Source organism: Selaginella moellendorffii, unplaced genomic scaffold (genome assembly GCF_000143415.4).
Source record: "Selaginella moellendorffii unplaced genomic scaffold, v1.0 SELMOscaffold_47, whole genome shotgun sequence".
NCBI classification, from domain to species: Eukaryota; Viridiplantae; Streptophyta; class Lycopodiopsida; order Selaginellales; family Selaginellaceae; genus Selaginella; species Selaginella moellendorffii.
In genome coordinates, this window is record NW_003314308.1 from 137,058 (window position 1) to 162,839 (window position 25,782).

General features: G+C 46.2%; 8 protein-coding genes across 14 annotated transcripts; 3 read left to right on the forward strand and 5 right to left on the reverse strand.

Moving 5' to 3' along the window:
- The first annotated feature begins 11 nt into the window (after window positions 1-11).
- LOC9658326 (tetratricopeptide repeat protein 39B) lies at window positions 12-3,967 on the forward strand. 2 transcript variants are annotated; one of them, XM_024685986.1, is made up of 21 exons: window positions 12-223; window positions 289-444; window positions 511-666; window positions 725-803; window positions 861-926; window positions 981-1,180; window positions 1,250-1,301; window positions 1,359-1,438; window positions 1,487-1,562; window positions 1,608-1,697; window positions 1,756-1,833; window positions 1,887-1,943; window positions 1,993-2,061; window positions 2,110-2,208; window positions 2,257-2,358; window positions 2,404-2,513; window positions 2,571-2,694; window positions 2,748-2,864; window positions 2,918-3,027; window positions 3,089-3,753; window positions 3,802-3,967. In XM_024685986.1, the coding sequence occupies exons 1-19, from the start codon at window positions 159-161 to the stop codon at window positions 3,017-3,019; spliced, it is 1,878 nt and encodes a 625-aa protein (XP_024541754.1). In that variant the 5' UTR covers window positions 12-158; the 3' UTR covers window positions 3,020-3,027; window positions 3,089-3,753; window positions 3,802-3,967. The 2 variants fall into 2 exon arrangements, with proteins under 2 accessions (XP_024541754.1, XP_024541753.1); XM_024685985.1 differs by having other exon boundaries at window positions 2,915-3,753; window positions 3,802-3,901.
- LOC9657637 (probable calcium-binding protein CML30) lies at window positions 2,993-4,273 on the reverse strand. Its single transcript, XM_002981085.2, has one exon. It carries the CDS (start codon window positions 4,250-4,252, stop codon window positions 3,179-3,181), a length of 1,074 nt encoding a protein of 357 aa, XP_002981131.2. The 5' UTR covers window positions 4,253-4,273; the 3' UTR covers window positions 2,993-3,178.
- A 370-nt stretch (window positions 4,274-4,643) lies between these two features.
- Window positions 4,644-6,391, forward strand: LOC9658327. The gene is made up of 3 exons (XM_002980931.2): window positions 4,644-5,765; window positions 5,824-5,852; window positions 5,914-6,391. Exons 1-3 carry the CDS (start codon window positions 4,874-4,876, stop codon window positions 6,220-6,222), a joined length of 1,230 nt encoding a protein of 409 aa, XP_002980977.1. The 5' UTR covers window positions 4,644-4,873; the 3' UTR covers window positions 6,223-6,391.
- On the reverse strand, window positions 5,423-7,659 carry LOC112350194. Of its 3 annotated transcripts, XM_024685989.1 has the most exons (8): window positions 7,149-7,659; window positions 6,820-7,035; window positions 6,557-6,745; window positions 6,391-6,507; window positions 6,120-6,339; window positions 5,978-6,058; window positions 5,809-5,915; window positions 5,423-5,759 (listed from the first exon to the last, which is right to left on the reverse strand). In XM_024685989.1, exons 1-4 carry the CDS (start codon window positions 7,594-7,596, stop codon window positions 6,452-6,454), a joined length of 909 nt encoding a protein of 302 aa, XP_024541757.1. In that variant the 5' UTR covers window positions 7,597-7,659; the 3' UTR covers window positions 5,423-5,759; window positions 5,809-5,915; window positions 5,978-6,058; window positions 6,120-6,339; window positions 6,391-6,451. The 3 variants fall into 3 exon arrangements, with proteins under 3 accessions (XP_024541757.1, XP_024541755.1, XP_024541756.1); XM_024685987.1 differs by having other exon boundaries at window positions 6,391-6,745; XM_024685988.1 differs by lacking the exons at window positions 5,423-5,759; window positions 5,809-5,915; window positions 5,978-6,058; window positions 6,120-6,339 and having other exon boundaries at window positions 6,358-6,745.
- A 79-nt stretch (window positions 7,660-7,738) lies between these two features.
- On the forward strand, window positions 7,739-8,607 carry LOC9657638 (probable 3-beta-hydroxysteroid-Delta(8),Delta(7)-isomerase). The gene is made up of 4 exons (XM_024686022.1): window positions 7,739-7,928; window positions 7,976-8,122; window positions 8,184-8,292; window positions 8,346-8,607. The coding sequence occupies exons 1-4, from the start codon at window positions 7,739-7,741 to the stop codon at window positions 8,599-8,601; spliced, it is 702 nt and encodes a 233-aa protein (XP_024541790.1). The 3' UTR covers window positions 8,602-8,607.
- A 2,797-nt stretch (window positions 8,608-11,404) lies between these two features.
- LOC9657639 (linamarin synthase 1) lies at window positions 11,405-13,035 on the reverse strand. 3 transcript variants are annotated; one of them, XM_024686219.1, is made up of 4 exons: window positions 12,436-13,035; window positions 12,166-12,379; window positions 11,832-12,120; window positions 11,405-11,780 (listed from the first exon to the last, which is right to left on the reverse strand). In XM_024686219.1, exons 1-4 carry the CDS (start codon window positions 12,926-12,928, stop codon window positions 11,433-11,435), a joined length of 1,344 nt encoding a protein of 447 aa, XP_024541987.1. In that variant the 5' UTR covers window positions 12,929-13,035; the 3' UTR covers window positions 11,405-11,432. The 3 variants fall into 3 exon arrangements, with proteins under 3 accessions (XP_024541987.1, XP_024541988.1, XP_024541986.1); XM_024686220.1 differs by having other exon boundaries at window positions 11,832-12,379; window positions 12,436-12,711; window positions 12,847-12,940; XM_024686218.1 differs by having other exon boundaries at window positions 11,832-12,379.
- Window positions 13,036-14,325: 1,290 nt separating this feature from the next.
- LOC9658328 lies at window positions 14,326-16,265 on the reverse strand. Of its 2 annotated transcripts, XM_024686216.1 has the most exons (12): window positions 16,180-16,265; window positions 16,006-16,104; window positions 15,872-15,956; window positions 15,737-15,806; window positions 15,619-15,679; window positions 15,511-15,564; window positions 15,297-15,453; window positions 15,151-15,247; window positions 14,992-15,101; window positions 14,830-14,936; window positions 14,667-14,777; window positions 14,326-14,616 (listed from the first exon to the last, which is right to left on the reverse strand). In XM_024686216.1, exons 1-12 carry the CDS (start codon window positions 16,252-16,254, stop codon window positions 14,500-14,502), a joined length of 1,143 nt encoding a protein of 380 aa, XP_024541984.1. In that variant the 5' UTR covers window positions 16,255-16,265; the 3' UTR covers window positions 14,326-14,499. The 2 variants fall into 2 exon arrangements, with proteins under 2 accessions (XP_024541984.1, XP_002981133.2); XM_002981087.2 differs by having other exon boundaries at window positions 15,297-15,564.
- Window positions 16,266-22,767: 6,502 nt separating this feature from the next.
- LOC112350204 (pentatricopeptide repeat-containing protein At1g11290, chloroplastic-like) lies at window positions 22,768-23,557 on the reverse strand. Its single transcript, XM_024686023.1, has 2 exons — window positions 23,204-23,557; window positions 22,768-23,091 (listed from the first exon to the last, which is right to left on the reverse strand). Exons 1-2 carry the CDS (start codon window positions 23,555-23,557, stop codon window positions 22,768-22,770), a joined length of 678 nt encoding a protein of 225 aa, XP_024541791.1.
- Window positions 23,558-25,782: the final 2,225 nt, after the last annotated feature.

Below are 25,782 nucleotides of genomic sequence, written 5' to 3' on the forward strand. Positions count from 1 at the left end.
GTTGGTAGTGTGTTTCTTTCCTCTCTGGACGGACGGGATCACGTGTCGACGTTGCATCCAACGGCGCGACGCGAGGAGATGCTCGTCAAGAGATGGCGGGGCGTGAGGGATCGAGGATTCACACAATGCGATGCGCCTAGCTAAGGAGCGTCTTGGCTATGGCCGCTGCCGCCGAGTGCTACGATGTTACCAGGGATTGCGATGAGGCGGAGCAGGCGCTCAGGTAATCTCTCATCGAAATTTCAGCTCCCAGGACAGGATCGTGAGAAATTTCTTGCAAAATCGCAGACTCCTTCTCCAGGGGAAATTCGATGAAGCTGAGGATATGATCGTTGCTAGGGTCAATGCCAGGGACAGCGTCGCCGGAGCGGTGCCGATCTTTACTCATTGCCATGCGGTCATCTTGTTCGCCAAAGCTGGAATCTCCGGAGCTGAGGAAGACAGGTAGATTTCTTTCTTTCTTTCCTGTGAAATCCTCCAAACAAAGATTGAAAGAAAATGGTTGGACAGGAAGCAAGCCATGGAGAAGCTCGGTACCGCCGCAAGCATGGCAGAGAATCTCATTCCAAAGCAAGGTTGGGTGCAAAGCATCGCCACTTGGGGAATGGGATACTTCTCTTCTCCATCTCCCAAATCGGATGATATTAGCGAAGAAGAACTAAGCTGGTATTCGCTTTTGCCATTCCTTTTCTTTCGTGAGCTTGATCTTCCATTCTCAAACCAGCCGAATCATTGAAGCAGAGGCTACATTTCTTTCAGCATTGCTGTGCTTCTTTGAAGAATCCATCGCTGCGTTTTTTAGAGTACGTTTATACTGACCTTCATCACGATCAAAGGCTAACTGATCTCTCGTGTTACAGGCAGCTTTGCTTATAAGAAAGGCGATCAGAGGTTACAAGCATTGTCACGCCATCATCAAGAAACAGGTTGATCGCGCTCTAAAGAGTTTCGTTCCTGATCATACATATGAACGCTTGCAGGAATACTCTAACAGAAGCGAACATAACGTCAGTGCAGTAAAGCTTGGCTTTGGTGGCTTCAGCCTTGCAATCTCAATGCTACCACCGAAAATGCTGCGGCTCCTTTCTGTTTTAGGATTCCCGTCGGATCGAGCTGCCGGACTCAATTCGATCAACGAGAGCCTGAAAGGTGGAGGTTTGCGAGCACCCCTGTCCGGCGTGTATGGCATTTCGTTTCTTTTCTAATTTCTAGCATCGGTGGCTCACGACATTTTTTTTCTGGTTTCCAGACTGCTGCTCTCGTACCATGTAATACTACCAGCATTTTTCTCTACTCCACAAGTATGCAAATATGTTCTGGCAGGCACGATGATTCTCTCGCATTTCGTATAATTGCAGGAGCGTGAAGACCATGTTGCATCTGCGGTGGAAATTCTAAATTTTATGGAAGAAACTTATCCTAAAAGTTTCTTCCTCAGGTGCGTATATTATAGAGAACGCTGCGCGTATAATGAATTTGTTTTCAGCTTCTACGAAGGCCGACTGAAACGTCTCAATGGCGACCTTCAAGGCTCCATGGAATGTTTCCAAAGCCTCGAAAGGGTAAATGGTTTTTCTAAATTTTCCAAGTTTTGACTTTACTTCCAGGGGCTGAAGCTGAGCAGTACTTCACACTTTTTCAAATTACGTCATGCATGGGTGTATGAGCTTGGATTAGGCCACATGCTGCTGCTTCAAGTTAGTAAATCGAAGTTCTGTATCGATTTCGCTGACCACTGTTTTGCTTGGTGACCAGTGGGAAGAAGCGGAGAAATACTGGATTGAGTTGAAACAGGACAGTGCGTGGTCCCGTGCGTTCTTTGCGTATTTACACGTAATTTAGACAAGAGAGAGCGTTCGTGGTTAGCTGAGCACCTGTCTTCGCAGGGAGTGTGCCTTTCCATGCGCGGTGAAGCGAAGCTTGCAGCAAAGGAGTTTGCGGAGGTTGCAGTTTTTACGTGTGCTGGTTACCTTTTAACGTCCGCATGAACAGGTGCAAGGCCTGTTGCGAGGAACCATGTCTGGCCGGGTCTTAGCCGAAGAACAATATGCTTCAAGAAAGGTATCTTCTATATTTCTTTTATCTTTTTTTATTTGTTGTTGTTACAAGGTTAAAGATCATGCTCTTGATACCATGGAAGGAGCACAGGGCGTACAAGGACAATTATGTGGAGTAGAGTTTTTGTACTTGTGGAACTCGTTTCCTCAGGTATGCCATTCTCTCGTTTCTTACCTGTTCTCACTTTCTCTCACACAGATGCCGAAGGAGGAGCTTGAGGCTGTTGTACATATTATTGACAAAGCCGAAAAGAGCCTTCGAAGTAGTCACCGTGAGAGTGCTATTAACTTGGAAAAGGAGGTATGTTAAGACAAGAGAAAATGCATAGCAATAAGGTACATGCAGGACGAGGAGGAACCGGACGATTATGTTGCTATTTGCAATCTCATCAAGGGCACTGCTCTCCGTGAACAAAGAAAACTTGTGGAGGCGCACTCTTGTCTGGACTTGGTGAGGTATATATATCCGTGAACTCGTGGCTACACTCGTGACTACACTGCTCTTGTTTGCAGGGAAGATGACATGTACGTGGAGTCCGAGTTGTTTGTGATCCCAATGGCAGCCTACGAACGCGCCCTGCTGCTGATGTACGAATACAACGATGACCAATCTCATCCGCTCAAGCTCATCTCCAACGTAAGATCTATTTCCATTGTTTTATGAACTTTGTGTATCTCGGGTGCGCACAGGCAAAGAAAGAGCTTGATACTGCGGAGGGCTTTAAGCGAGATTACAACTTCTTGTGGCGGCTTTTAGGCCGCGTTCACGCTGCTCGTGGAGCATTGAAAAGCATAATCGGAGAGGAGGTACTCTTCTTTTTTTAGAGTTTAATTTGCTATAATACTGCTTACTCAAGCAGGGAAGCACGAACTCGGACACGAGTACCATTACAGACAACGACGACGAGAAATGGGAAGACTGCATAGACGAAGTGGACGAAACATTTTTTATGTCACTGTAATGTGAGCAGTGAGTGCTTCCATCTTGATTCCTTTGTCTTGATGCCAACAGTCTGGTTTTTGTGATGTAGCCCAAGATCACACCGTCATCTATAGATCAATAACGCGCGCTACCAATAGAGCCGTGGCCCGGCGAGCGACAGTCCCGTCTCGTTACTAAGCTACTTCTCCAATAAGTTGCTGGCCATCATGCGCTTAAACTCGTCAAAGTTCACCTGGCCATCGCCGTCCGCGTCCACAGCTTTGATCATCCTTCGGCAGTCCGCCAGCTTCACGCCCCCGTCTCTCAGTCCCAAGCTGTTCAGCACCGCCTGGAGCTCCACAACCGTGATGAACCCGTCCTTGTTCTTGTCAAAGACGGAGAAGGCCTCTCGCAGATCCTGCTCATCACCGTCCCTGGCCCTGTGGTGCTGATCATCGTAGTAGATGTTGCTGTAGAGCGCCAGGAACTCATCAAAGTCGACGAAGCCATCGCCGTCATTGTCCACGGCCACCACCATGCTCTCCAGCTCCGACCTCGACATCTCGAATCCCAGCTTCTTCATCGTGTTGCCAAGCTCCTCGCAAGAGATCTTCCCGTCACCATTCTCATCAAACGTCTCGAACATCTTGATCAGCTCCTCCCGCTCGGCGAATGGCTCCAGCCGCGACTCGGCGCTCACGAAACTATCGCACGACTCTACGCTCCTCTCAGAGAAGGTGCTGGATCGGCTGCAAGCCGGTCGGCTCCGTGTTGGTAAGCCTTGCTCGTCGTCGTCCTCCTCATCCATCTTGTGTTCTTCAGCTCCGTTGGAGAGAGCGTTCGGAAGCTTTTCAGCTGCGGAAGCTCGATCCTCCAAGAGCTCTCCAGTTTGATCGGGAAACTCTTCCGCTTGGCCCGAGAACTCCCCAGCCTCTAGAGTTTGCTCTTCGGTGTGACCTCTAGCTGGTAAAACTTGTTCTCCTTCGTTGCTACTGTTCTTCCATCGCAGTACTTCTTCGTGGAGACTGCTATCCCCTGTTCTTGACAAACTTCCATGATCTGGGTAGTGGTCGTCGCTGGAATACCCTGCGCGTGAGCAATTGGCTGGGAGGAGAGCGTCTACGAAGGGGACCAAGACGTTTGTGGCCTCCACCGCTACATCCACTGCGTCACTCTCCTCCGAGACCCCCGGATCCAGCACTTTGTTCTCCAAATCCAGCGCGGTCCTGTCCGAGATAACAAGATCGCAGTTGCGCGTGTCGTCGCGGTCCATCGCAGAGAAAACCTAAACCTCGTACCGATAGATCGATCGCTTCTTCTTCCTCTCGCCAAAATATCACTCCTGGCAGCAATGCCAATGCCGCGCTCGACACGAGTAAGCGAATGGAGCGAAGAAATTTCCCATTCTCACCTCGTGATCGCGTGACTCGTCGTGAAAGCGCCCGCGCTCTCCCTTTGTGGTACCAAGAATCACGCGTCTCTCGCCATCAAGCCAGCATCTCATTCTCTTCTCTGCTCCACTTTAGAATCGATTGCTTGGTATTTCTTTCTAACAGTTCCTCGCGGCCGGGCTAAGGCTTTAATGCCTGTCCTTAACCGAATATGCCTGCCCTTGACTGGGGCTGACATGGCAAGTGGGCGCCACGTGTACGGTTGGATGGATGAACGGATTGAGACCGTCGATTGACCAAAAATCAGGATGGATGGACGGATTTGAAACTGGGATTTTGTGCACTGTCAAGGACCGCGTAAGAACCTTCGCAGCCGAGCGATGGCTAGGAATCGACAGTGGGGGGCGCGTGCTTTAGATTCTCCTTGGAATGGATTGTAGCCCTTTTTGGTAGCACCGAGACTTGAGATGGGATTTTGATCGTCTAGGCACGAAATACAGGTAATGCGGTTTGATGCCGCCGAAATGGATCTAGCAGCGGCTTCTACCCTGGAGCCGGCCTTGCAATCGGCGTGGATCCAGAGATTGAAGAGAGGTAGCAGCAGGAAGGAGCATGGCGACGAGGGACTCCAGATTCCACTGGGAAAGCTCGAGCTGGGAGGTGAAAACGGACTGGAGATTGGGGGTTTAGAGACAAGTAGAGATCAAGTCCAGGCTATGAGCAAGGAGCTCCTCATCCGGATAAACAGCAAAGTCGGGCTGGATGAGAATGGGAAGGATTTTAATCCTGGAGCTAAGCTTTGCGCTATCCAACGCTCTCCCAGAGGATTTGGTTCTTTTCGCGTCAAGCTCTCGGGCGTCAAGTTTCGAAAGCCGCCGCTTCCTCCAGCGCCCAAAGCTGGCAAGGCCGACGCTGTGGAAGCCCACAAAAGAAAAGAGAGGATTGCGAGAATCCATGGCGTGGACGTGACACTCGAGCAGCAACACCGAAATGGCACGGATGGCAAGAGGAGAGATTTGCTGGCCGAGTTTGCGTTGCGCTTGGACATCAAAGAGAAGCCAACGCCTCTTGGGACTTTTCACATTGTGGACAGGAAGAAGAACCCATCGCTGCGCAAGGACAGGAGGTTGGCCACCTTGGTCTCTCCAATTTCGGTGGCGGCAGCAGTGACGGAAGATCACGATGCGGTGGGATCGATTACAGCCAGCTTAACTTCCGAAGTGCTGAAGCTGGAAGCGTCGAGGCACAGCGCAGTTGGAGCTCGCACCGATCCTTCCTCCATGGAAGGCAATCTCTCGGAGTCGAGGACGCTCTCCACAACTTATTGCGGCAGCTCTCCTTATCCATGCCCCGCTCCCAGCTGGACTTGCTCGAGAGGATCCGAGCAACCTGAGAGTAAGTTCGTCAGTTTTTCTCATTTTGTTCTTAGACTTCTTACTGATTCTCCTCGCAGGACGTGACACGATCGAGCAAGAAGCCGAGGTATCTTTCAGCTTTCCCTTTGTTTGTTTGCTCTGATTCTTTCTTCTTTCCTCCTTACCAGGCCTGTTTTGCAACGGAAAAAAGACGGCGGGAAGCATCAGTGGCTTTGAGCAAGGAGATGGTACCTTCAACCGTAGTGAAACGAAGCAGAATTTCGGTAGGAGAGGCGACCTTGGCTGGACCCTGGCTGAACAGATGGAGGGAATCTGGAGAAAGCAAGCCTGGTAAAGTTCAAAGCGTGACACAGGCATTGGGAAAGAAACAGACTTTGCTACATGGGTCGGAGCCTCCCAGTGCTGCAGCGTTTGCAATCGTTGGTGCTGCTGTGAGACAGCTCCAGTCCTACTCGCTGGGTCAGTCCACGACTTGAGAATCGTCCCTGGTCCTGCGGAAGAGATCCATGTCACTAACAACTTCTAGAGGCACCTGGCTGTCCGGAGCCAAAGAGACGATGAAATCGAACCAGTCTGCGCGGACGGTAGGCTATCTGAGGAACACTAAAATGAGACTCCATAAAAACTTCACAGAACATTGATACCTCTGGAGCAAGCGTTTCAAGCGTAGAAACTGGAAAGGAAGGCTATCGCAAACGCTGTCGATCATGCCGCTTGTGGAGCCTCAGTGCCGGGCTGTGGTTGTTGTTGAGACACTGAGCCTGAGAGAGAACGAGCAGACTCGTAAGAAGAAAACGATCAAAGGCTTACTCTTGCGAGGGATCAACGTCATCTTGGGAGGCTCTATAACCGGCTCTGGAACTTCGGTGCCTGGCTTCTTCTTCCGCGTACTAAACTGGAAAGGATAAGTCACTTTTCCAAACGCAACGTGAACTTTCTCGATGGGAGGAGGGGGCCTCTTCATATGCTTGACAAACCACTCGTTCAAAGCCTTTTGGCCTGTGAGCAGGATCAAAGAAACAAAAAAAAAATCTCATGGTGACAATGGAAAGAGTTGGAAGAGATCAACTTACGTGTGTCTGGAGGCTGATAAGCCCATGTCCCTTGAATCCTTCGGTGCAACCGATAGCCTGGAAACGACGAAGGAACTGTGCGGGACGGAGGAGGCGGCCTTTTGAAAGTTTCTACGTAATGGTTTGCTTGCCGCTGGTAAAGGCTGAGGAGATTCTTTGCGTCCGTCTTGGCAAACATAGAAGGAGCCATTGTTCTTCCAATCTTTCTCTTTGCATCTGCGTGAAAGAATGTTAAACACAATGCAAGCCTTGGAACCATAGCGAAGAACCACACCAAGCAAAGAAGCTAAGCACAGCACTAGAGAAGGAAGAGAGATTCACACACACACCTGGTCGACCAGAAGAACTTGTTCGTTGTGTAGAGATTGGAAGCCTGTGCGAAGTAGTCCTCCTGTGTGACGAAGACAGTGTGTCCCATTCCATCCTCCCAAACACCGCGGCTTTCTTCTTCCAGGCCGTGACGCGAGGAGATGGTCGCGGAGGCGGCCGTGGGGTATGATGATCGGACTGGCTGCCCTGCAAGATGGAATCTAGAAACTCCCTCGGCTGCAATACCACCGACGATCTACTCCCAATTCCAGTCCCCGGCCACGATCCTCCTGACCGCGTTGCGCTCCGAGATCCATGCCCAGGACTCGCGGCGGCAGCGGCATTGAGATTATGGAGTGCCAATGGCGGGACAAGGCGCTTGGATCCCTGCAAGGAAGATCTCTGCTGGACGCCGCCGCCTCCCGGAAGCTGATGGAGCGCTGGCACCCAGGATGATACCTCGGCCATTTTCTAGCGATCAAAGCTGCCGGATCGAGCTTGCGACTCCTCCTTCGCCATGGCTGACGCTCTCTGCCCTAAAACCCGTTACCCGTAAAGTATATTCTCGCACTATCAATACTTTTTAGGGCTTACTTTTTAGGGCTCCAAAATGGCCACTGGGATTGCAAGAGATGCAACGGCTTCAGTGGCGGTGGAAATCGCCAGTGAAGTGCAAAAAAGGCATCCTTATAGTTTGGCTATTCCGGGATTTGTAGCTGCACAGCTTTCGGTGGTGTCGATTTTGGGCATTTTTGCCACAGCTTGCGCGCTCGTTGTTACATTGGTTTGGAGATTTTCAAGTAAGCTCCAAAGACTTGAGTCCTTGTTTTTCATTGTGTTTTTCCAGAAAGGCTTCGTTACTTGAGGAATGTGGAGCGCTGCTTAATGTGTTGGTGGGCAGTAACGGGGCTCATTCACGTTGTCTTGGAGGGCTATTTTGTTTTCACGCCGGACTTCTACAAGAAGAAGGAGATTCACTATTTAGCAGAAGTTTGTAAGTTCTCTTCTCAGAAAAAATAGTCAAAGTTACAGATGAAATTACTCTTTTTTTCCAGGGAAGGAGTATAACAAAGGTGATTCTAGATATGCAGCAAGGGATCCGGCCATTGTGACTGTTGAAGCGATCACGGCGGTTTTTGTAGGCCCTGCAAGCTTGCTTTGCGTGTAAGAAATCCTATCCTGTGTTACTTACCATATACTAACTAAAGTTTCTGCAGATTCGCAATTGCAAAAGAAAAATTCTACCAGTATCCTCTTCAGCTTGTTGTATCCATAGCGCAACTTTATGGCGACACTGTCTATTACGGCACAGTGTTTGTTGATGGGCGAGAGTTTTCAGCTCCTGGATTTCTCTATTACTGGTTCTATTTTATGTTTCTAAATTCCATTTGGATTTTAGTGCCTATTGTAATTGCCACACAAAGTTGGCATCGAATTTGCATTTTGATGCAGTTGAGTAAGAAGCTACATTAGTTTTAATTGTGATTTAAGAATATTAAGAATGTATAATTATAAAATGGATCCATTTTATTTATTGATCAACTCCTTGACAGCTTGATGCCACACCTCCTTCATGACATCACATTCCCATACCACATGTTTGACCTTTTCCACCTCCTTACTTATATCATTGGCATGCCCCTTCGTGAAATTGTTGGCCTACCAGGAAACATTATTGGCCACCAACTATGAGGTGACTTTCACTTTCTTTTGAACCAAGAGCTGCTAGAATTCTAGCATATTATCCACCATTTGTTCCATATCAACACCTTAATTGATCCATTTCCTCCAGAGCTTTAGGATGTTTCCTCCGTGCTAGTCATGAACACATTGTATACTTCCTAAATGAGAAGAGACCATTTGCCCCCCATCTTCATGCTGTGGGTCTAGTCTAGATTCTCTAACAGCTGTTTTTGCCTATTAAATTTACTTAAGTGGTTCATGCTAGTGGCAAAATTAAAGCCATAATAATGACCAAAAGTGTATGCAAGCGAGAGCAACACCAAGAACAAAGTTTTGGGTAGTTGATTGATGAGTTTTTCATATAATTTTCTCATCATCTCTATCATCTCAAACTAACTAGACATGATTCAACAACTTGGCATATATGTACCCATTTATATATAGTTGAAATACAAAATTCTTTGTCCTTGTGTGCCCTTCACAAGCCTTGCAGTGGAACTAAAACGATAAAGCATTCTACTATCCTTGTTGATAAGGTACTGACCATCCTTGTCAGACTTGCAGCAAAAAATATCTTTCAGACCAAGCACCTAGCTCAAACAACATCTTTACAAGGAGTTCCTTAACTTGCCACAACATTCCAGATTGTGAGCAAAGATTAGCAACAGACCCATTGATTGGTCCTCCGTGGGTGTTAGACCAAAGTTCATCAATCAGCAAGCCCATAGCTTAAAGCCCAGAGGTTATTCAGATGTTTAACAACTATAATGAGACCCTTTAGTTTTTGGTTTTATATTTCGTTCTGACAGACCGATACTGCATCTTTCGCAGAGATGGCAAGCTTCGCCGACATTGTTTATCCATATTTGGCCTGCTTCTCCCATGATATTCTTCACTGCCTTTTCAACTAGACTCCATGGCAAGCAACAGCAGATCTTCCAATGCTCAACAGCAAGCGCACAGTTAAGTGGCTGCTTGTACAAGAAAGGCCATCCAAGCACTCCAGCAAAGATCGTCTCCAAAAGAGAATTCCATCCACAATGAGTGAGAAACGCACTTACGGAACGATGTTTGAGAACCTGTGTGGCAAGAAAAGAGGTAAAAGGAGAAGCCTGAGTTGAGGAGCCCAGGAAACAAACTTGCATTTGTCATAACTTGGATCTTTGAAAAGCTTTCCAAGCTTATCATTGTCTGATCAAAGGAAAGGATAATCACTTTGCACGAGTCCTGAATATAGTTGTTTGATATGGTCGGGAGAAGCATTGGCCAGGCTTACAAAGGAGACGTAGATGACTGATTTGGATGGCTGCTCGTCTAGCCAGTCGAGGCAGCTCAAACTTCCGTCCAAAAAACCACACCTTTCCTGCTCGAGTTCGTCCACTCCAACCTGGCCATCGAATGCATATGACGGGATGGACCGATTGGAACGAACCATGGATTGTATCTAGCAAGCTGGTCGAGCTGAGATGTTTCCACTCTCGCCAGTTCAAGGTGAATCTGATTTCGTACCTGGCCTCCCTCCAATTGCTGGACAGGATTTTACTTTGGTTCAAATCCACCCCATAGATCCCGACTTCTCAAGCCCAAAAATATGATATCTTCCTTCCCTAGTCCAATTCTTTTGGAGAGAAATAGAGGAATGCTCACTAAACATCGAGTCCAGAAAAAGGGAAGCTGTTTATATATACCTTGCTCGATGTGAGATGGATTATGGCTCTGGCAGTGACCGATGTGGCACATTGGCAGAAATCGTCCAGACATCCCTGTAGTTTTTGACTCTGAAAAGAAGAAAAAAGAGAGTCGATGAAGCTATCGATCACTAAGAACATATCTTATGGGACGCGAGAGAGAGAGAGAGAGAGAAAGAGAGATCTTACCGGAGAGGGTATGAGCACGAGGAAGAGGAGTATCTTGGGGACGCCATTGAAGTTGGGCTTTGTGAAGCTTAGGCAGTTATTGACGGAGGTGCTGAAGAAGAACTTGTCAAGATTTGTGAGCACCAACCCCTTTCGCAGGATGCCATCGATGTTTATCTCGGACGTGCCGGTGGAACATGAATCTGATAAGATCCATCCCTGTGACGAGTGAGAGAGGAATGCGTACGATAGCATATTGGATCGATCGAGTGAGGGAACACGCTACCTGGACGGTCATCGCCGAAGAACCTCTCGCACTCGCGGCGGAAGCCAGTGTAGGGCGCGTAATCGGCTTGTTGCAAGCCGGGATTCATCTCCACGATGTAGTTGTAGCAGCTGATCATCCTGGAGACTCTGGAGCGCACAAAATCCTGATCCAAAAAGGCCGCGAGCCAGTATCCTTGGAAGCTGCCACATTGTGCAGCGCTGCCCCAGGATTTGGTTCTTCCTCTCCGTGAAATTCATTCAAATACAAAGGCGCTAAGGGCATATATGCAGATGCTGTTGATTCCTAAAATATGCTTTTTACAAAAGTTTTGCTAGACAAGCATTGGGCCGGTCCTGACGCCGCTGCGTCTGTTCTTCCTTCTTTGTTTCATCACTGCTTAGCTGCTCCTTTCGCGCAGCTCTTCTCCTCACTAGAAATCGCCACACTAGAGCTTCGATCTCTGTTTAACTACTATATAATGACCCGTAAATTTGGTTTTATGAAACAATCTCCATTTTACACGTAAACGCTTGCAAATTTTGTTGTGACAGACCTCCATCAGATACTGCATCTTTCGCGGAGATGGCAAGCTTCGTGACATTGTCCCTCCACATTTGGCCTGCTTCTCCCATGATATCCTTCACTGTCTTTTCAACGATTGTGGCATCTGGACTCGGTGGCAAGCAAGAGCCGATCTTCCAATGCTCCACAGCGAGCGCACAGTTAAGTGGCTGCTCGTACAAGAAAGGCCATCCAAGCACGGGGACTCCAGCAACGATCGTCTCCAAAAGAGAATTCCATCCACAATGAGTGAGAAACGCACCCACGGAAGGATGCTTGAGAACCTGTGTGGACGACATATTAAGCAAGAAAAAGAGGTAAAAGAAGAAGCTTACCTTGAGTTGAGGAGCCCAGGAAACAAACTTGCATTTGTCATAACTTGGATCTTCGAAAAGTTTTCGAAGCTCCTCGTTGTCTGATCGTATCACCCAAAGGAAAGGATAATCACTTTGCACGAGTCCTGAATAGAGTTGCTTGATATGGTCAGGAGAAGCATTGGCCAGGCTTCCAAAGGAGATGTAGATGACTGATTTGGATGGCTGCTCGTCCAGCCAGTCGAGGCAGCTCATATCTTCCGTCCAAAAACCACATCTCTCCTGCTCGACTTCGTCCACTCCAACCTGGCTGTCGAATGCAAATGACGGGAGTAATGGACCGATTGGAACGAACCGTGGATTGTCTCTAGCAAGCTGGTCGAGCTGAGATTTTTCCAACTCGTGGAAAGAGTTTATAAACACCCATGCGTCATTTTGTATGATCTGGTTCCTGCTATACCGGATAGAGAAGTCGGGATCTAAGGGGTGGACTTCTTGAATTTGCAAAGTAAAATCCCGTCCAGCAATTGGAGGGAGGCCGGGTACGAAATCAATGATCCTCGAAGTGCCTAAAAAATAATTTAAAGAAAAAATCAACTCAGACTAGAATAAAAGAAAAACATACCTTTTAGCGGCAGGAGTCCATTTTCCTTGAGCACAAGAAGACCATTCTCGATGCTAAGCCACGAAGCAGAAAATGTTGAAAGAGTCACCTTGCAAATCCCGAACTGGCGAGCGACGTCTTGAAGGCTAGTAATTACTACGTCGGTGAGTATGCAAGACACTCGAGGCAGAGAAGGATCTGCCATGACATCTTGAATAATTTCTGGCACCGCCAATTTGAGATTTTTCTCCAGAATAGCAGTAAACTCGAGCAGAACCGTAGAGGCGGATATGACTCCTGGAAGCAAAGCATCGGGTAAGTAGACAAATCGCAAGTGCTGGCCTGTAGCTCGTTGCTCTGTAGCTATAAAATTCTCCCTTTTGTGTGAGACCAAGAAAGTGATGAAAAATCCACTAGATGCGAGCCTCTTACAAAGTTGAAGCATAGGATTCATGTGGCCTTGAGCTGGGACTGGAACTGCTAGCAAGTGTGGTCGCTGCTTCATCTCCTCCATAGCTAGACTCCGATGGCCACACGTTATTGTTTCTTAGTTGGTAGTACATAAAACTAAGAAAAGACTAGTATTAGTAGTTGGTCATAAGTTTTGAATTACTGCTAGCACAGAGAAAGACTACCATTGGTAGTTGGTCAGAAGTTTTAGATTTGTTTATGTATAGATATTCTAAGGCATAATAATAAAATTTTGCTGATTATTATTATCAATATTATAAAAAATTATATATCTAAGAATAACGTAATAAAGCTAAATATTGTGTTATTATAGTAAGTAGAAACATGTAAAATTTACACAGAAATGAAGGAAAGAATTATTAACTACAATTTATTTATCAATTAAAGAAATTTTTTAAAACACTAATGCATCATATTATTTATATAAAATTAAGCATTTTAGATCACAGCCATTGTGACTGCAGAGGTTTTTTAACTAATAAATATATGAAATATGTTTTCTTTATTAATTTATTTCATTAACTAAGATTTATAATATGGGTTTGTTTATTTTACTTTTAAAGATTTTATGGTATTAATTAAACTAATTTGTAAATGATAAAGGAATTGCTTAATTTATATCAAACATACTTCTACATTCCATGGTAGAAGAAACATAATTAAACTTAAAAAGCTCAACTAAATGTCCATAAAACTGTTTCATATAACAACAATTAACACCTATTCAATTCATGCAAATTGAAAGTTAAAACATGTTTTCCCTTTTATGTGGCAAATTTAATTATATATTCAAGGGGCTAAACTGTGCTTGCGACTGAGATAAAGTCAAGATCATGGATTTTTCTTTGTTTTAGACTAAGTGTGATTAATTAGTTATGGATTAAAAATAATCCTAGGGTTGTGAGGGGGAAATTCTTATTGTGAAGTTAAATAAAGAAGGGTTTAGTAATAAAAAAAGGCTTAGTGGAAAGCAAAAAGCAAATATGTTCTGATGGAGAGTAATAATAGCACTACTGAAGAGGTTAGTGCTGAAGAAAATGAACTTTTGGATGGTTGTGATGACAATTAACATCAAAGTGTGAAGAAGCTTAAATCCCTAAGTAACAGTGGTTTTTCTGTACACACTTGTCTTTGGAGTTTTCCTCCACAATATCATTATATATGCCTATGTTTGTTATTTACTAATTTATATACTTATTAGTCCTATCTAGACTATTAACCTCTTTATAAATAAAATAATTAGTATCTAAGTTCAAAATATATCATGTAATTTCCAATTCACTATCTTTAAAACAACACATTACATCTAGTTATGCCTACATTGTAATAGTTTTTATATATATATATATATATATATATAGTTGAGATATAAAGTTATTTATCTTTTTAAATGTTTAATTTACTAGCTATTAAAATCCCACTTATTAATATATAACATCATAGCCATAAACCTCAAAACATGTTATAGATGTTGTCTATAATCTCTCTTTTTTACAATGCCAAACTAACGGAGTTGTTTATGTAGCTGGGCTGATTTGATTATCTTCTCAAGTGGTGAAGCCATTTAGATAGCCCCCAGGGTAGCTCAGATCCCAGCTAATTCAAGTTTGAATTTTACATGGAGGCCTTTTGTCTAATCTCTGTGGAGGAGAGATCCACACGAAAAACGTTCTCTGGAAGGGACGAAAACATTTCTTTCACTTCTTCTGGAACATTAACATCCAACATTGTCTGCAAAAAGAATGCATCAATAACGATCATGGGAACAATAAAAATTTCACCTTGAAAACGCCATCGACGATGCGTCCCGCAACCATGAAATCACACCCGAGTCTCTGTACGTTCAGGAGAACTTCCATCATTCTCTCCCTGCTTCCACCATAGTACTTCTCCTGAAGAGATCAATTTTCGTGAAAGTGATGCGAGCAATGATATATAGCTTACATTGACAAGTCTCATCGCTGTGTCAACGCCGACGAGAAACGTACTGTCCGGGAGAATTTCCGCTTTCTTGTAGAAGAAAGGCTGGTTGGTCACTATCATAGTCTTTCCTGGTGAATTCACAAACATCGTGAGAACAGACCTCCTAGAATTCTCTCTCCATACCTCTTTCCACGAACTGCTTCACTCGCTGCCTGATCTCATGAACTGGAAGCGCTGGCTTGTCTGCGTTAATTGCTGATAGCTCGAAACACGGACTGCCGCCTTGCACAAGGCTGTAACTTGCGTTAGATCAACAAAAACATTTTCTATCAGGAAACTTACGTGCATGCCGTGCTCATCAGTGTAAGATGACCTTCGTGCAATGGATTAAAAGCACCGGAAAGAACGACCCTTCTGCCGGTTCTACGATCTTTGCTATCTGTATCACGACTTATGAAAAAACTAGCACTGAGCAAATTTCGAAGTACCTTCACCAGGATAACGGACCATGCAGACATTTCCATGTATTAGCTGCTCGAGCTCTTCGTCCTCTGTGTAATTCAGCCTCGACTCTCGAATTTCTTCCTCAGGGGTCTTCAATTCTACCGGTACCGTATTTCCAATCTCACAAACGTCAGCCATAGCCTGGACATAAATCAAAAGCCTGGGCGAACTGAAAAGCCTGGTCATAAAAATCATAACCTTGATCAGGAGCTGACTGGATAGACAATCCTCTCCAAAACGATCTCTATATCCCTGGAGATGAGATGAGAACAATCGATAAAATTCGTTGCTGTAAATATACAAGACCTTGTAAAGAGTGAGGTCATATCTCCAAAGAGATGAATGCGTTCGAGCAGATATGTGGCATCTGGAAAGAAAAAATGAAAATAAAACTCTTCCACGAAGAACACGAAAACAAAGTCACCTGTGATCTCCTCGCTTGGGACTCCCAGTCGTCAACGCACCAGTGACTCCAAATCCAGCCACCAGAGTGCCTGCACTGCATTCCAAGAAAAAATCCGCTCACTCGATCGAGAAAAAACTCTAGTAGAAATCACACCTGGTAGCGAGAGAGTAAGAGCTCGATTGTAAGCAGCGGTAGCCATCTCATCGGCTACTTCACGACTAGCATATTGCTGTGGAGCCTAAAATCCAAAGATCTTTCTTTGTTAGATCGAAGATATTCTAGCCTACTCTTCCAAGGAGCTGGATCATCGACGCGCGCGTATAGGGAACTGTGGCTTCCAGCAGCGTCTGTGAAGCTCGCGGCACCGACAGCAGCCACCCGAGCGCCTAGAATCCATAGAAATCCCCGATAGCAATCAAGCTAGGAATCGATCGATCGATCCACACAATGCGGCTGCTGACCTGCGATGCGCCGCCGGCGAGGTGAAGAACAGCGTGCCTTGGCGAGGCGTGGATCGCCTCGATCGCCGCCTTCATGGCCGAGTCCATCGAATTGGAAGAACCCTAAAATATTTCACTATCATGAGCAGGCCAAGGCCCGTCGTCAAGCTCGGATGCTCCGGCAAGTACTACATCACTCCTGATCCGATCGCGCAATCCTGGGACGCTCTCGGGCCGATGATCCCGTCCCAGGAGCATCGGCTATCAACAAACAGTCAGCTCCTTCGCTGGCACGGAAATATTTCGGCAGGATCGCTTGCGGCAGGAGATGGAGGCCGAGATCAATCGCCTCCAGATCGTGAGCAGCTCGCCAGAGCTCGTGCAAGGCTTGCTTTGCGATAGAGACGATGGTGATAATGTCACTGGAGAGAAGAAAGAAAGAAGGAAAGCTCGAGAAGAACCAAGATGACGAAAATGGAAGAAAGCTCGCAGTAAGAGATCAAGGCCGCGAGCTTCCAGCCGCGAGTGGAAGGAATGGTAGCATCCCTCCGGATGTGGAAGTGATCTACGTCCCGCACGAGATCAAGAACAAGGACTCGGGCCTGAAAATCGGCCGGAGCTTGGTCAGGAACTAGACTAGGCAGAGTGTGGAGATTTTTCTCGTCTAGAATGTGAGCTTCTTTCCTTCTATACTGGTTTTGTAATATTCTATCTATCTTGTATTGTTCTTGCCTGGGTTTTCGGGCAATGTACGCGGAGTGTGGCTCCATGGTGGAGCTCATCGCGTGTTTGAGAGGATCCGGGAGCACGATCTAGTGTCGTGGAATACCATTATCCTGGGCTATGCGGAGAATGGAGAGTGTGGTGAGGCCTTGGAACTTTTCTCTCGCATGGAGGGCGTCGAGGGCCTTGCTCCGAATCGAGTGACTTTCCTGGCAGCGATCAAAGCCTGCGCTCGGTTTGCTGCGAGAGAAGAAGGGAGGAAAGTTGGAGGAAAGCTTGTCAAGCTTGTAGCGCTAGAGCCTGGACGACGGCAATGATCACGGGCTATCAGGAAAACGACGAGAGCAGCATTGCTCTGGAACTCTACTCGTGTCTCTGCCTTTAAGCAAGAACTCCGGCTTGCGAGCCTCGTTTCTTATTGGAGCACTAGCACAGGCCTTGAGAACCGCAACGTAGCTTCGAGCGTCTGGTACAATCCTGTCCCTTGTTTGCATGCGGCCGAAGAGCTCGAGAGCTGATTCTCCGTCCCCGTTCTCGGCATAGCCGAGAATCCACAGCACCAAGTTGCGACCCTTGATCCTGTCGAAAGCTTGACGACCATACTCGATGTTCCCACACTTTGCGAAGGCGTCCACCAGGCTGCTTGCCACGAAAATGTCTTGGTCGAATCCAGCATTTGCAGCTAGAGAGTGTATAGCTTTCACTCTCTCGAAACAACAGCCTTGATAGCTTTCCCTTCCACCTGTTCGCCGTCCACGCTTAAACAGGCCTTTAGTGCTGCACGCGATCTGGAGTCCACCCTTGTTCTTGGATTCTCCAAACAGCTCAAGAGCAGCTTCACCTCGTTCTCGGCATAGCTTTGAATCAGTGCACTCCACAAAGCTACGTCTCGCGTCAGCATCTTGTCAAACACTCGCTGAGAATCCCACACTGCGAGTAGACGAAGATCAAACTGTTCGCCAGGAAGTGATCCAACATGCAACCGCACTTCATTGCCTCCGAGTGAAGCTCCAAGCACGTAAGTTTCACCATCTTTCCACCGATTTCTTTTAAACTGTCCGTTGTATCCGCTGTACAAGCCGCACAAGCTTTTACGGTCGCAAGGAAAGTAACTCGATTCGGCATGACTTTGCATCCCCACAAATAACTCCAAATCCAGCCCGCCTTCACCATTCACGGCATAAGCTAGAATCATCGCGTTCTAGGACACCAAAGTAGGCTGAATCAAGACTCCGTTGGCGTCGACTAAACTTCCACAACCGGCGGACATAGCGATCAGCGTGTTGGCCACCGAAGAACCGAATCCACACCCACCTCGACCAGCCAGAGAGTGTATTGCTAAAACCTTCTCTCCAGGCACTGAACCTTCACAGCTCTCCCGTCTATCTTTTCGCCTCTCTCCTTCTCTGCCAGGTCCGAGCAAAGTTACCAAGTCGGGAACACAGCCATCTTCTTCGCTTTGCATGCTCGAGAAAACGTCAAAGCCGACTGCCCGTCACCAACCCATCCTGTCAAACATGGCCCAAGCGTCCACCATGCTTCCATGCGTACATATCCACCAGAGTGCTGGCCACGAATATGTCCGAGTTTAACCCACTCCTCACAGCTCGAGCGTGAACCTCTCGTCCAGGCTCTAGCGCTACGAGCTTGACAAGCTTTCCTCCAACTTTCCTCCAACTTGTGGGCCGTGCAGATTTGGCTAAAGTTCCCGAGGTGAAAGAACGCGTAGAGAAAATGCAGAAACATGTCGAGACTCAAAGTGAGACAGCAACGGGGTTAGCTTTCGATCTTAAGGTACTTAACCAGGCGCTCGAGCAACAGGTGCAGGACGACTTTGAGCGTGCTCCAGAATATTACAAATGGTTCGGAGGCGTTGTGTGCTTGCTTTGGTCTGATGACTTCCAGAGATTGAACCCGGAAGAATTCGTGAGAGACTCGTTGTCTAGGACGGACCTCGGCCAGCTATTGGAGTGCTTCAAACAGAAAGCTCAAGGGCAGAAAATATCTTGGGCTCTATTACCTTTCAGGAAGCCGGCTGCGAGCTCTTCATTCCGTTGCGAGCTCTTCATTGTTGCTGCAGGTCGATGATAAGCACTGTAGCAAATGTAAATCGCGTGAAGATCCTTCCCGAGGGAAATACCGAGGAAAGTGGATTGTATGCGATGTTTGCCAACAGTGCTACCACTTTAGCTGTACCAGAGTTACTAAGAAGCAGGAGCTGGAAGTATTTTGGCAGTGTTCGTCCTGTAAGAGCATGAAAAGAGAAGAGCATTTGGAACCAAGGCGGCTGTTGCGATATTACGAAGGAGATCTGAAAGCTGCTCTACTGGAGGCCGGTGAGTTAGCGCTGACATCAGTTAACATTGGTTGGCTAATTGCGAATGACGGCAGGTGCTGATGTTATCCAGTATGTTTGGAGGCCATTGATCAAGAATGATGGGGCTGTGGACTACACTATTCTTCCTAGGACGCTGGCGCAACCAACTATAGCACCACGCCATCCAGTATCGGCGGAAGCTCTTAAAACACATCTCAGTGCTCTTCGTGCATGGAACGATATCTATGGCGGGACTAGTAAGCCGGATGAGTTTGTACTCTGCTTCTTCCTGGCGGAATCGAACTATGGCGGGTTCGGCTTCCAGAGCTACCGCGACAAGTCCCGTAGGGTAGCTAAACAAGCTGTGAAAGGTTCGTTATATATGCGTTTCATAGCTGCTCATACTTATGGAATGAACAATGCAGGTATTCGCCAGTGCAAAGTGTTGCTGCGGTACACTGCACCCGTTCCATGTGCAGAGGAAATGGAGATTCCCAAGGGTGTCGAGATGGTCAATGACATCGAGGGGTGCAAGTTTGACGGTGAAGTGTGTAAACCTAATTATTTTGATCCTGTGGAGGCCGTCCTTCGATACGAGGAGGTGAGTGTGAACAAGAAGCGGAAGTTTGCTTTCTGAATCCGTCTTGGAGAGTTTTTGTGTCTGTACTATCGCAAACTTTAGTGCCAAAGCAGAAAAGACTAGCATAGGGTGCTATTGCTCCAGATCGTCAGAAAGTCTCGATGGAGAAAGGTAGGCTGCCTTTTTCCTGTGACAAAAAAGAAAAGCCAGCGTTGTTATGGAGCATTCCTGCTAGCAATTTCCAGGATTTTTTCTTTTTTTCTTTTTTTTTTTCCATGAGATAGCTGAAAATTGAACAGAAAGCTTCCTCCGTAGCAACACTTCACCTCGGGTTCTAAACACAAACCGAGTGGAACAATTTCTCCTCCTCTCGAGCGCCAAATTGTGAGCTTCACAGACCCGTAGTAAGAAACGTTCTGAACTGTATTAGACATCATCTTCTATTGTATTTATAGTTATAATAAAATATTATACTATTATTATATCATTTAAATGCCTGTTAATTTTTAAATTCCAAAATTAAAATATTTTTAATTTAAGAGTAATTTTGACAACGTTTTTATTTTTAAATGAGTTATAAAATGTAAAAAAATTGGCATGTTTTCATGTATTTTCTTACCAATTCTAATGACTATTGAAACACTGAGAACTGAAACCAATATTTGCGAGATTGAGTAATGAAATTATATACAAAGTGGTTCACACTAACTTATGGAGCATATTCTATGTTTCTACACGTTAAAGGTTAAAAAAATTGACTCTATTGCGTTATTTATGTTTGTTCATATATTGCACCCTTAGAAAAGACTGCTTCGCCTTGAAGCTTTAAGAATCTCATCACTAGCTTTTGATGATGCATAAGTATTCTTGGCTTGGCTACCCAGTAGCTGCTCCAATTAGCCATCCAGCAGATGCCCTTTAACACTAAGACCTCCTCTCTGCATGTTTACAATCCATGTTAAATCAGCATTAAAATGTGTACAAAAGTGGTAGCAATGTTCTTATGCTTTCAAGAAGATAAACCGGAGCCTTACCGGGGGACCACTACCAAAAGGCTGTAATAGGCTTGAATTGCCAAGAAGAGGAGAATTTTATTAGCAAATGGGATTGCAAGACTAAGAAAGTTATAACCAAGTTTGTGAGATATACATGCAGATGCAAAGCTTCTTGAAGAGGAGCCATGTGTTTATCAAAACAAGGTCCAATTTCTTGCGTATTTTGTGATTGCTATGAACCCATGTGATTATCTGGTAAATTTTTAATTCCATAATGCAAGTTTTCATTTTTGTCTTTTTCTCACTTTTATTGAGTTTAATCCCTTTGCCATTCCTTAATCACAGGTTCGTACGCCTCCGCCACGTCTACCGTACACGACTTGATCCACACGTTGCAAATCGGGCACTTTTTCTGGATCGTCGCCATTTGCACTGCGCACTCCTCACACATGAGATGGTGGCACGGCAGCAGCGCTTTCGTTCTCGGCCCCTCCCCACAGACACTACACTTGGGATCCATCAACGTACTTATCCTGTAGCTCGCATACGGCTTTGGCACCGTACAGCGTACGACGAGCTGCCACCCTTCCGCCATAGCCGTGACCTTGGCCCCGAGCACGTACTTGATGGGAGGGAAGCCGTCTCTCACCGCTTCCAGAACGAGCCTTCCTTTGAAATTGCCCAAATCTGCACGGATCGTCGTGAGGATGAGATCCACTGGGGAGCCCAAGTCGAAAAGCCAGCTCCTGCCCATGCCCAAGACCGTGACCTTGGGATACTGGGGTGACGAGATTTGGAAAGAGTTGGCCGAAAGATTGTTGATGTCTTGTTGTTGTTGCTGCTGCCAGACGTTTGCTGCTAAAGGGAAGTTGTTTGAGGCGCTATTGAAGAAGAGGCGGGGGCTGTTGTGAAAAACTGGATTGCCGCTATTGTAGCCCAAGGAAGCCAAGGTCGCCTTAACTTCTTCAAAGAGAGCTGGTGGGAGGCCCGGAGGACACACTGTGTTCGCAGCACCGTTGCACCGAGAAAACGCCATTGGAAATGAGTGAATACCTAGAAAGCTCTCGCCCCTGTTTTTATAATGCTGCTTACCTTTTCCCTAATCTTTAACTTAAATCAAAATTAGTGTTTATTTACATTTTCCTTTAATGTTGTGATTAACTTTGTTTGCTCGATTTCTTCGCAACTAGTCTCCTAGATTTTGCTATCATTTCTTCGCTAACACTGGGGAACACCAGGTTGATGATTTGTTTATTTTTGTTCAATCATTCTATCTCAGGTAGCATCGCTTGAAAAAATGTATAAATATTGGTTCTAGAACCTCCCTGCAGCCGCATAGATAGTCAAACTCCATATTCTTCCACTTCACACACGCCGCCAGCACCGCCATCCAAATCGTCTTGAAGAGCTCTCTGCCTCGTTCGACAAGTCCGGCATGGCTGCAAGCCGTGAGAACCGAGAGGAAAGTCACAGCATCCGGCTTGCTTCTTGAACGATTCAAACACCTTGCCGGTGTTTCCTTGATGGCTGTATCCTGCTGTCAGTGCGTTCCAAGTTACCGAGCTCGAGAGTGGCAAACTCTCGCTCGGCTGCCACCATGCTGCCGCACTTGCCGTAGAAATCCACCAAAGGGTCCGTGTCGAGTCGAGCGCTGCGGATCTTTTCTCTGCCGGTTGCCATAGCTGCGAGGCTTCCACAGGCCTTGTTCGTCGCGAGCTGCCTGGTGGACATGTACGTCAAGTGTGGCAGCCCGGAAGAAGCTCGCCAGATTTTCGACAGGGCGAAGCACCGAGACACAGTTTCCTGGACGGCACTGATCACGGGCTATCAGGAAAACGGCGAGAGCAGCATTGCTCTGGACCTCTGGCCGCTGCTCTCCAGACTGCGTCACCTTTGTCGCTGTTCTCTCAAGCCCGCTGTTCATAGCTCTGGAGTGGATGTCTCTGCCTTTAAGCAAGAACTCCGGCTTGCGAGCCTCGTTTCTTATTGGAGCACTAGCACAGCTTGAGAACCGCAACGTAGCTTCGAGCGTCTGGTACAATCCTGTCCCTTGTTTGCATGCGGCCGAAGAGCTCGAGAGCTGATTCTCCGTCCCCGTTCTCGGCATAGCCGAGAATCATAATGTTCCACAGCACCAAGTTGCGACCCTTGATCCTGTCGAAAGCTCGACGACCATACTTGATGTTCCCACACTTTGCGTAGGCGTCCACCAGGCTGCTCTCCACGAAAATGTCTTGGTCGAATCCAGCATTTGCAGCTAGAGAGTGTATAGCTTTCACTCTCTCGAAACAACAAGCCTTGATAGCTTTCCCTTCCACCTGTCCGCCGTCCACCTTTGCTACCACCCTTAAACAGGCCTTTAGCGCTGCAAGATAAGTCACGGTCCACCCTTGTTCTTGCATTCTCCAAACAGCTCAAGAGCAGCTTCACCTCGTTCTCAGCATAGCTTTGAACCAGTGCACTCCAGGAAGCTACGTCTCGCGTCGGCATCTTGTCAAACATTCGCTGAGAATCCCACACTGCGAGTAGACGAAGATCAAACTGTTCGCCAGGAAGTGATCCAACATGCAACCGCACTTCATTGCCTCCGAGTGAAGCTCCAAGCAAGTAAGTTTCACCATCTTTCCACCGATTTCCTTTAGACTGTCCGTTGTATCCGCTGTACAAGCCGCACAAGCTTTTACGGTCGCAAGGAAAGTAACTCGATTTGGCATGACTTTGCATCCCCACAAATAACTCCAAATCCAGCCCGCCTTCACCATTCACGGCATAAGCTAGAATCATCGCGTTCTAGGACACCAAAGTAGGCTGGATCAAGACTCCGTTGGCGTCGACTAAACTTCCACAACCGGCCATGCCGGACAGGTCGAACGAGGCAGAGAGCTCTTCAAGACGATTTGGATGGCGGTGCTGGCGGCGTGTGTGAAGTGGAAGAATATGGAGTTTGACTATCGATGCGGCTCTAGAACCAATATTTATACATTTTTTCAAGCGATGCTACCTGAGATAGAATGATTGAACAAAAATAAACAAATCATCAACCTGGTGTGCATAAAACCCCAGTGTTAGCGAAGAAATGATAGCAAAATCTAGGAGACTAGTTGCGAAGAAATCGAGCAAACAAAGACATTAAAGGAAAATGTAAATAAACACTAATTTTGATTTAAGTTAAAGATTAGGGAAAAGGGTACGCAGCATTATAAAAACAGGGGCGAGAGCTTTCTAGGTATTCACTCATTTCCAATGGCGTTTTCTCGGTGCAACGGTGCTGCGAACACAGTGTGTCCTCCGGGCCTCCCACCAGCTCTCTTTGAAGAAGTTAAGGCGACCTTGGCTTCCTTGGGCTACAATAGCGGCAATCCAGTTCCTCACAACAGCCCCCGCCTCTTCTTCAATAGCGCCTCAAACAACTTCCCTTTAGCAGCAAACGTCTGGCAGCAGCAACAACAACAAGACATCAACAATCTTTCGGCCAACTCTTTCCAAATCTCGTCACCCCAGTATCCCAAGGTCACGGTCTTGGGCATGGGCAGGAGCTGGCTTTTCGACTTGGGCTCCCCAGTGGATCTCATCCTCACGACGATCCGTGCAGATTTGGGCAATTTCAAAGGAAGGCTCGTTCTGGAAGCGGTGAGAGACGGCTTCCCTCCCATCAAGTACGTGCTCGGGGCCAAGGTCACGGCTATGGCGGAAGGGTGGCAGCTCGTCGTACGCTGTACGGTGCCAAAGCCGTATGCGAGCTACAGGATAAGTACGTTGATGGATCCCAAGTGTAGTGTCTGTGGGGAGGGGCCGAGAACGAAAGCGCTGCTGCCGTGCCACCATCTCATGTGTGAGGAGTGCGCAGTGCAAATGGCGACGATCCAGAAAAAGTGCCCGATTTGCAACGTGTGGATCAAGTCGTGTACGGTAGACGTGGCGGAGGCGTACGAACCTGTGATTAAGGAATGGCAAAGGGATTAAACTCAATAAAAGTGAGAAAAAGACAAAAATGAAAACTTGCATTATGGAATTAAAAATTTACCAGATAATCACATGGGTTCATAGCAATCACAAAATACGCAAGAAATTGGACCTTGTTTTGATAAACACATGGCTCCTCTTCAAGAAGCTTTGCATCTGCATGTATATCTCACAAACTTGGTTATAACTTTCTTAGTCTTGCAATCCCATTTGCTAATAAAATTCTCCTCTTCTTGGCAATTCAAGCCTATTACAGCCTTTTGGTAGTGGTCCCCCGGTAAGGCTCCGGTTTATCTTCTTGAAAGCATAAGAACATTGCTACCACTTTTGTACACATTTTAATGCTGATTTAAACATGGATTATAAACATGCAGAGAGGAGGTCTTAGTGTTAAAGGGCATCTGCTGGATGGCTAATTGGAGCAGCTACTGGGTAGCCAAGCCAAGAATGTTTATGCATCATCAAAAGCTAGTGATGAGATTCTTAAAGCATCAAGGCGAAGCAGTCTTTTGTAAGGGTGCAATATATGAACAAACATAAACAATGCAATAGAGTCAATTTTTTTAACCTTTAACGTGTAGAAACATAGAATATGCTCCATAAGTTAGTGTGAACCACTTTGTATATAATTTCATTACTCAATCTCGCAAATATTGGTTTCAGTTCTCAGTGTTTCAATAGTCATTAGAATTGGTAAGAAAATACATGAAAACATGCCAATGTTTTTACATTTTATAACTCATTTAAAAATAAAATCGTTGTCAAAATTACTCTTAAATTAAAAATATTTTAATTTTGGAATTTAAAATTTAATAGGCATTTAAATGATATAATAATAAGTATAATATTTTATTATAACTATAAATACAATATGTCTAATACAGTTCAGAACGTTTCTTACTACGGGTCTGTGAAGCTCACAATTTGGCGCTCGAGAGGAGGAGAAATTGTTCCACTCGGTTTGTGTTTAGAACCCGAGGTGAAGTGTTGCTACGGAGGAAGCTTTCTGTTCAATTTTCAGCTATCTCATGGAAAAAAAAAAAGAA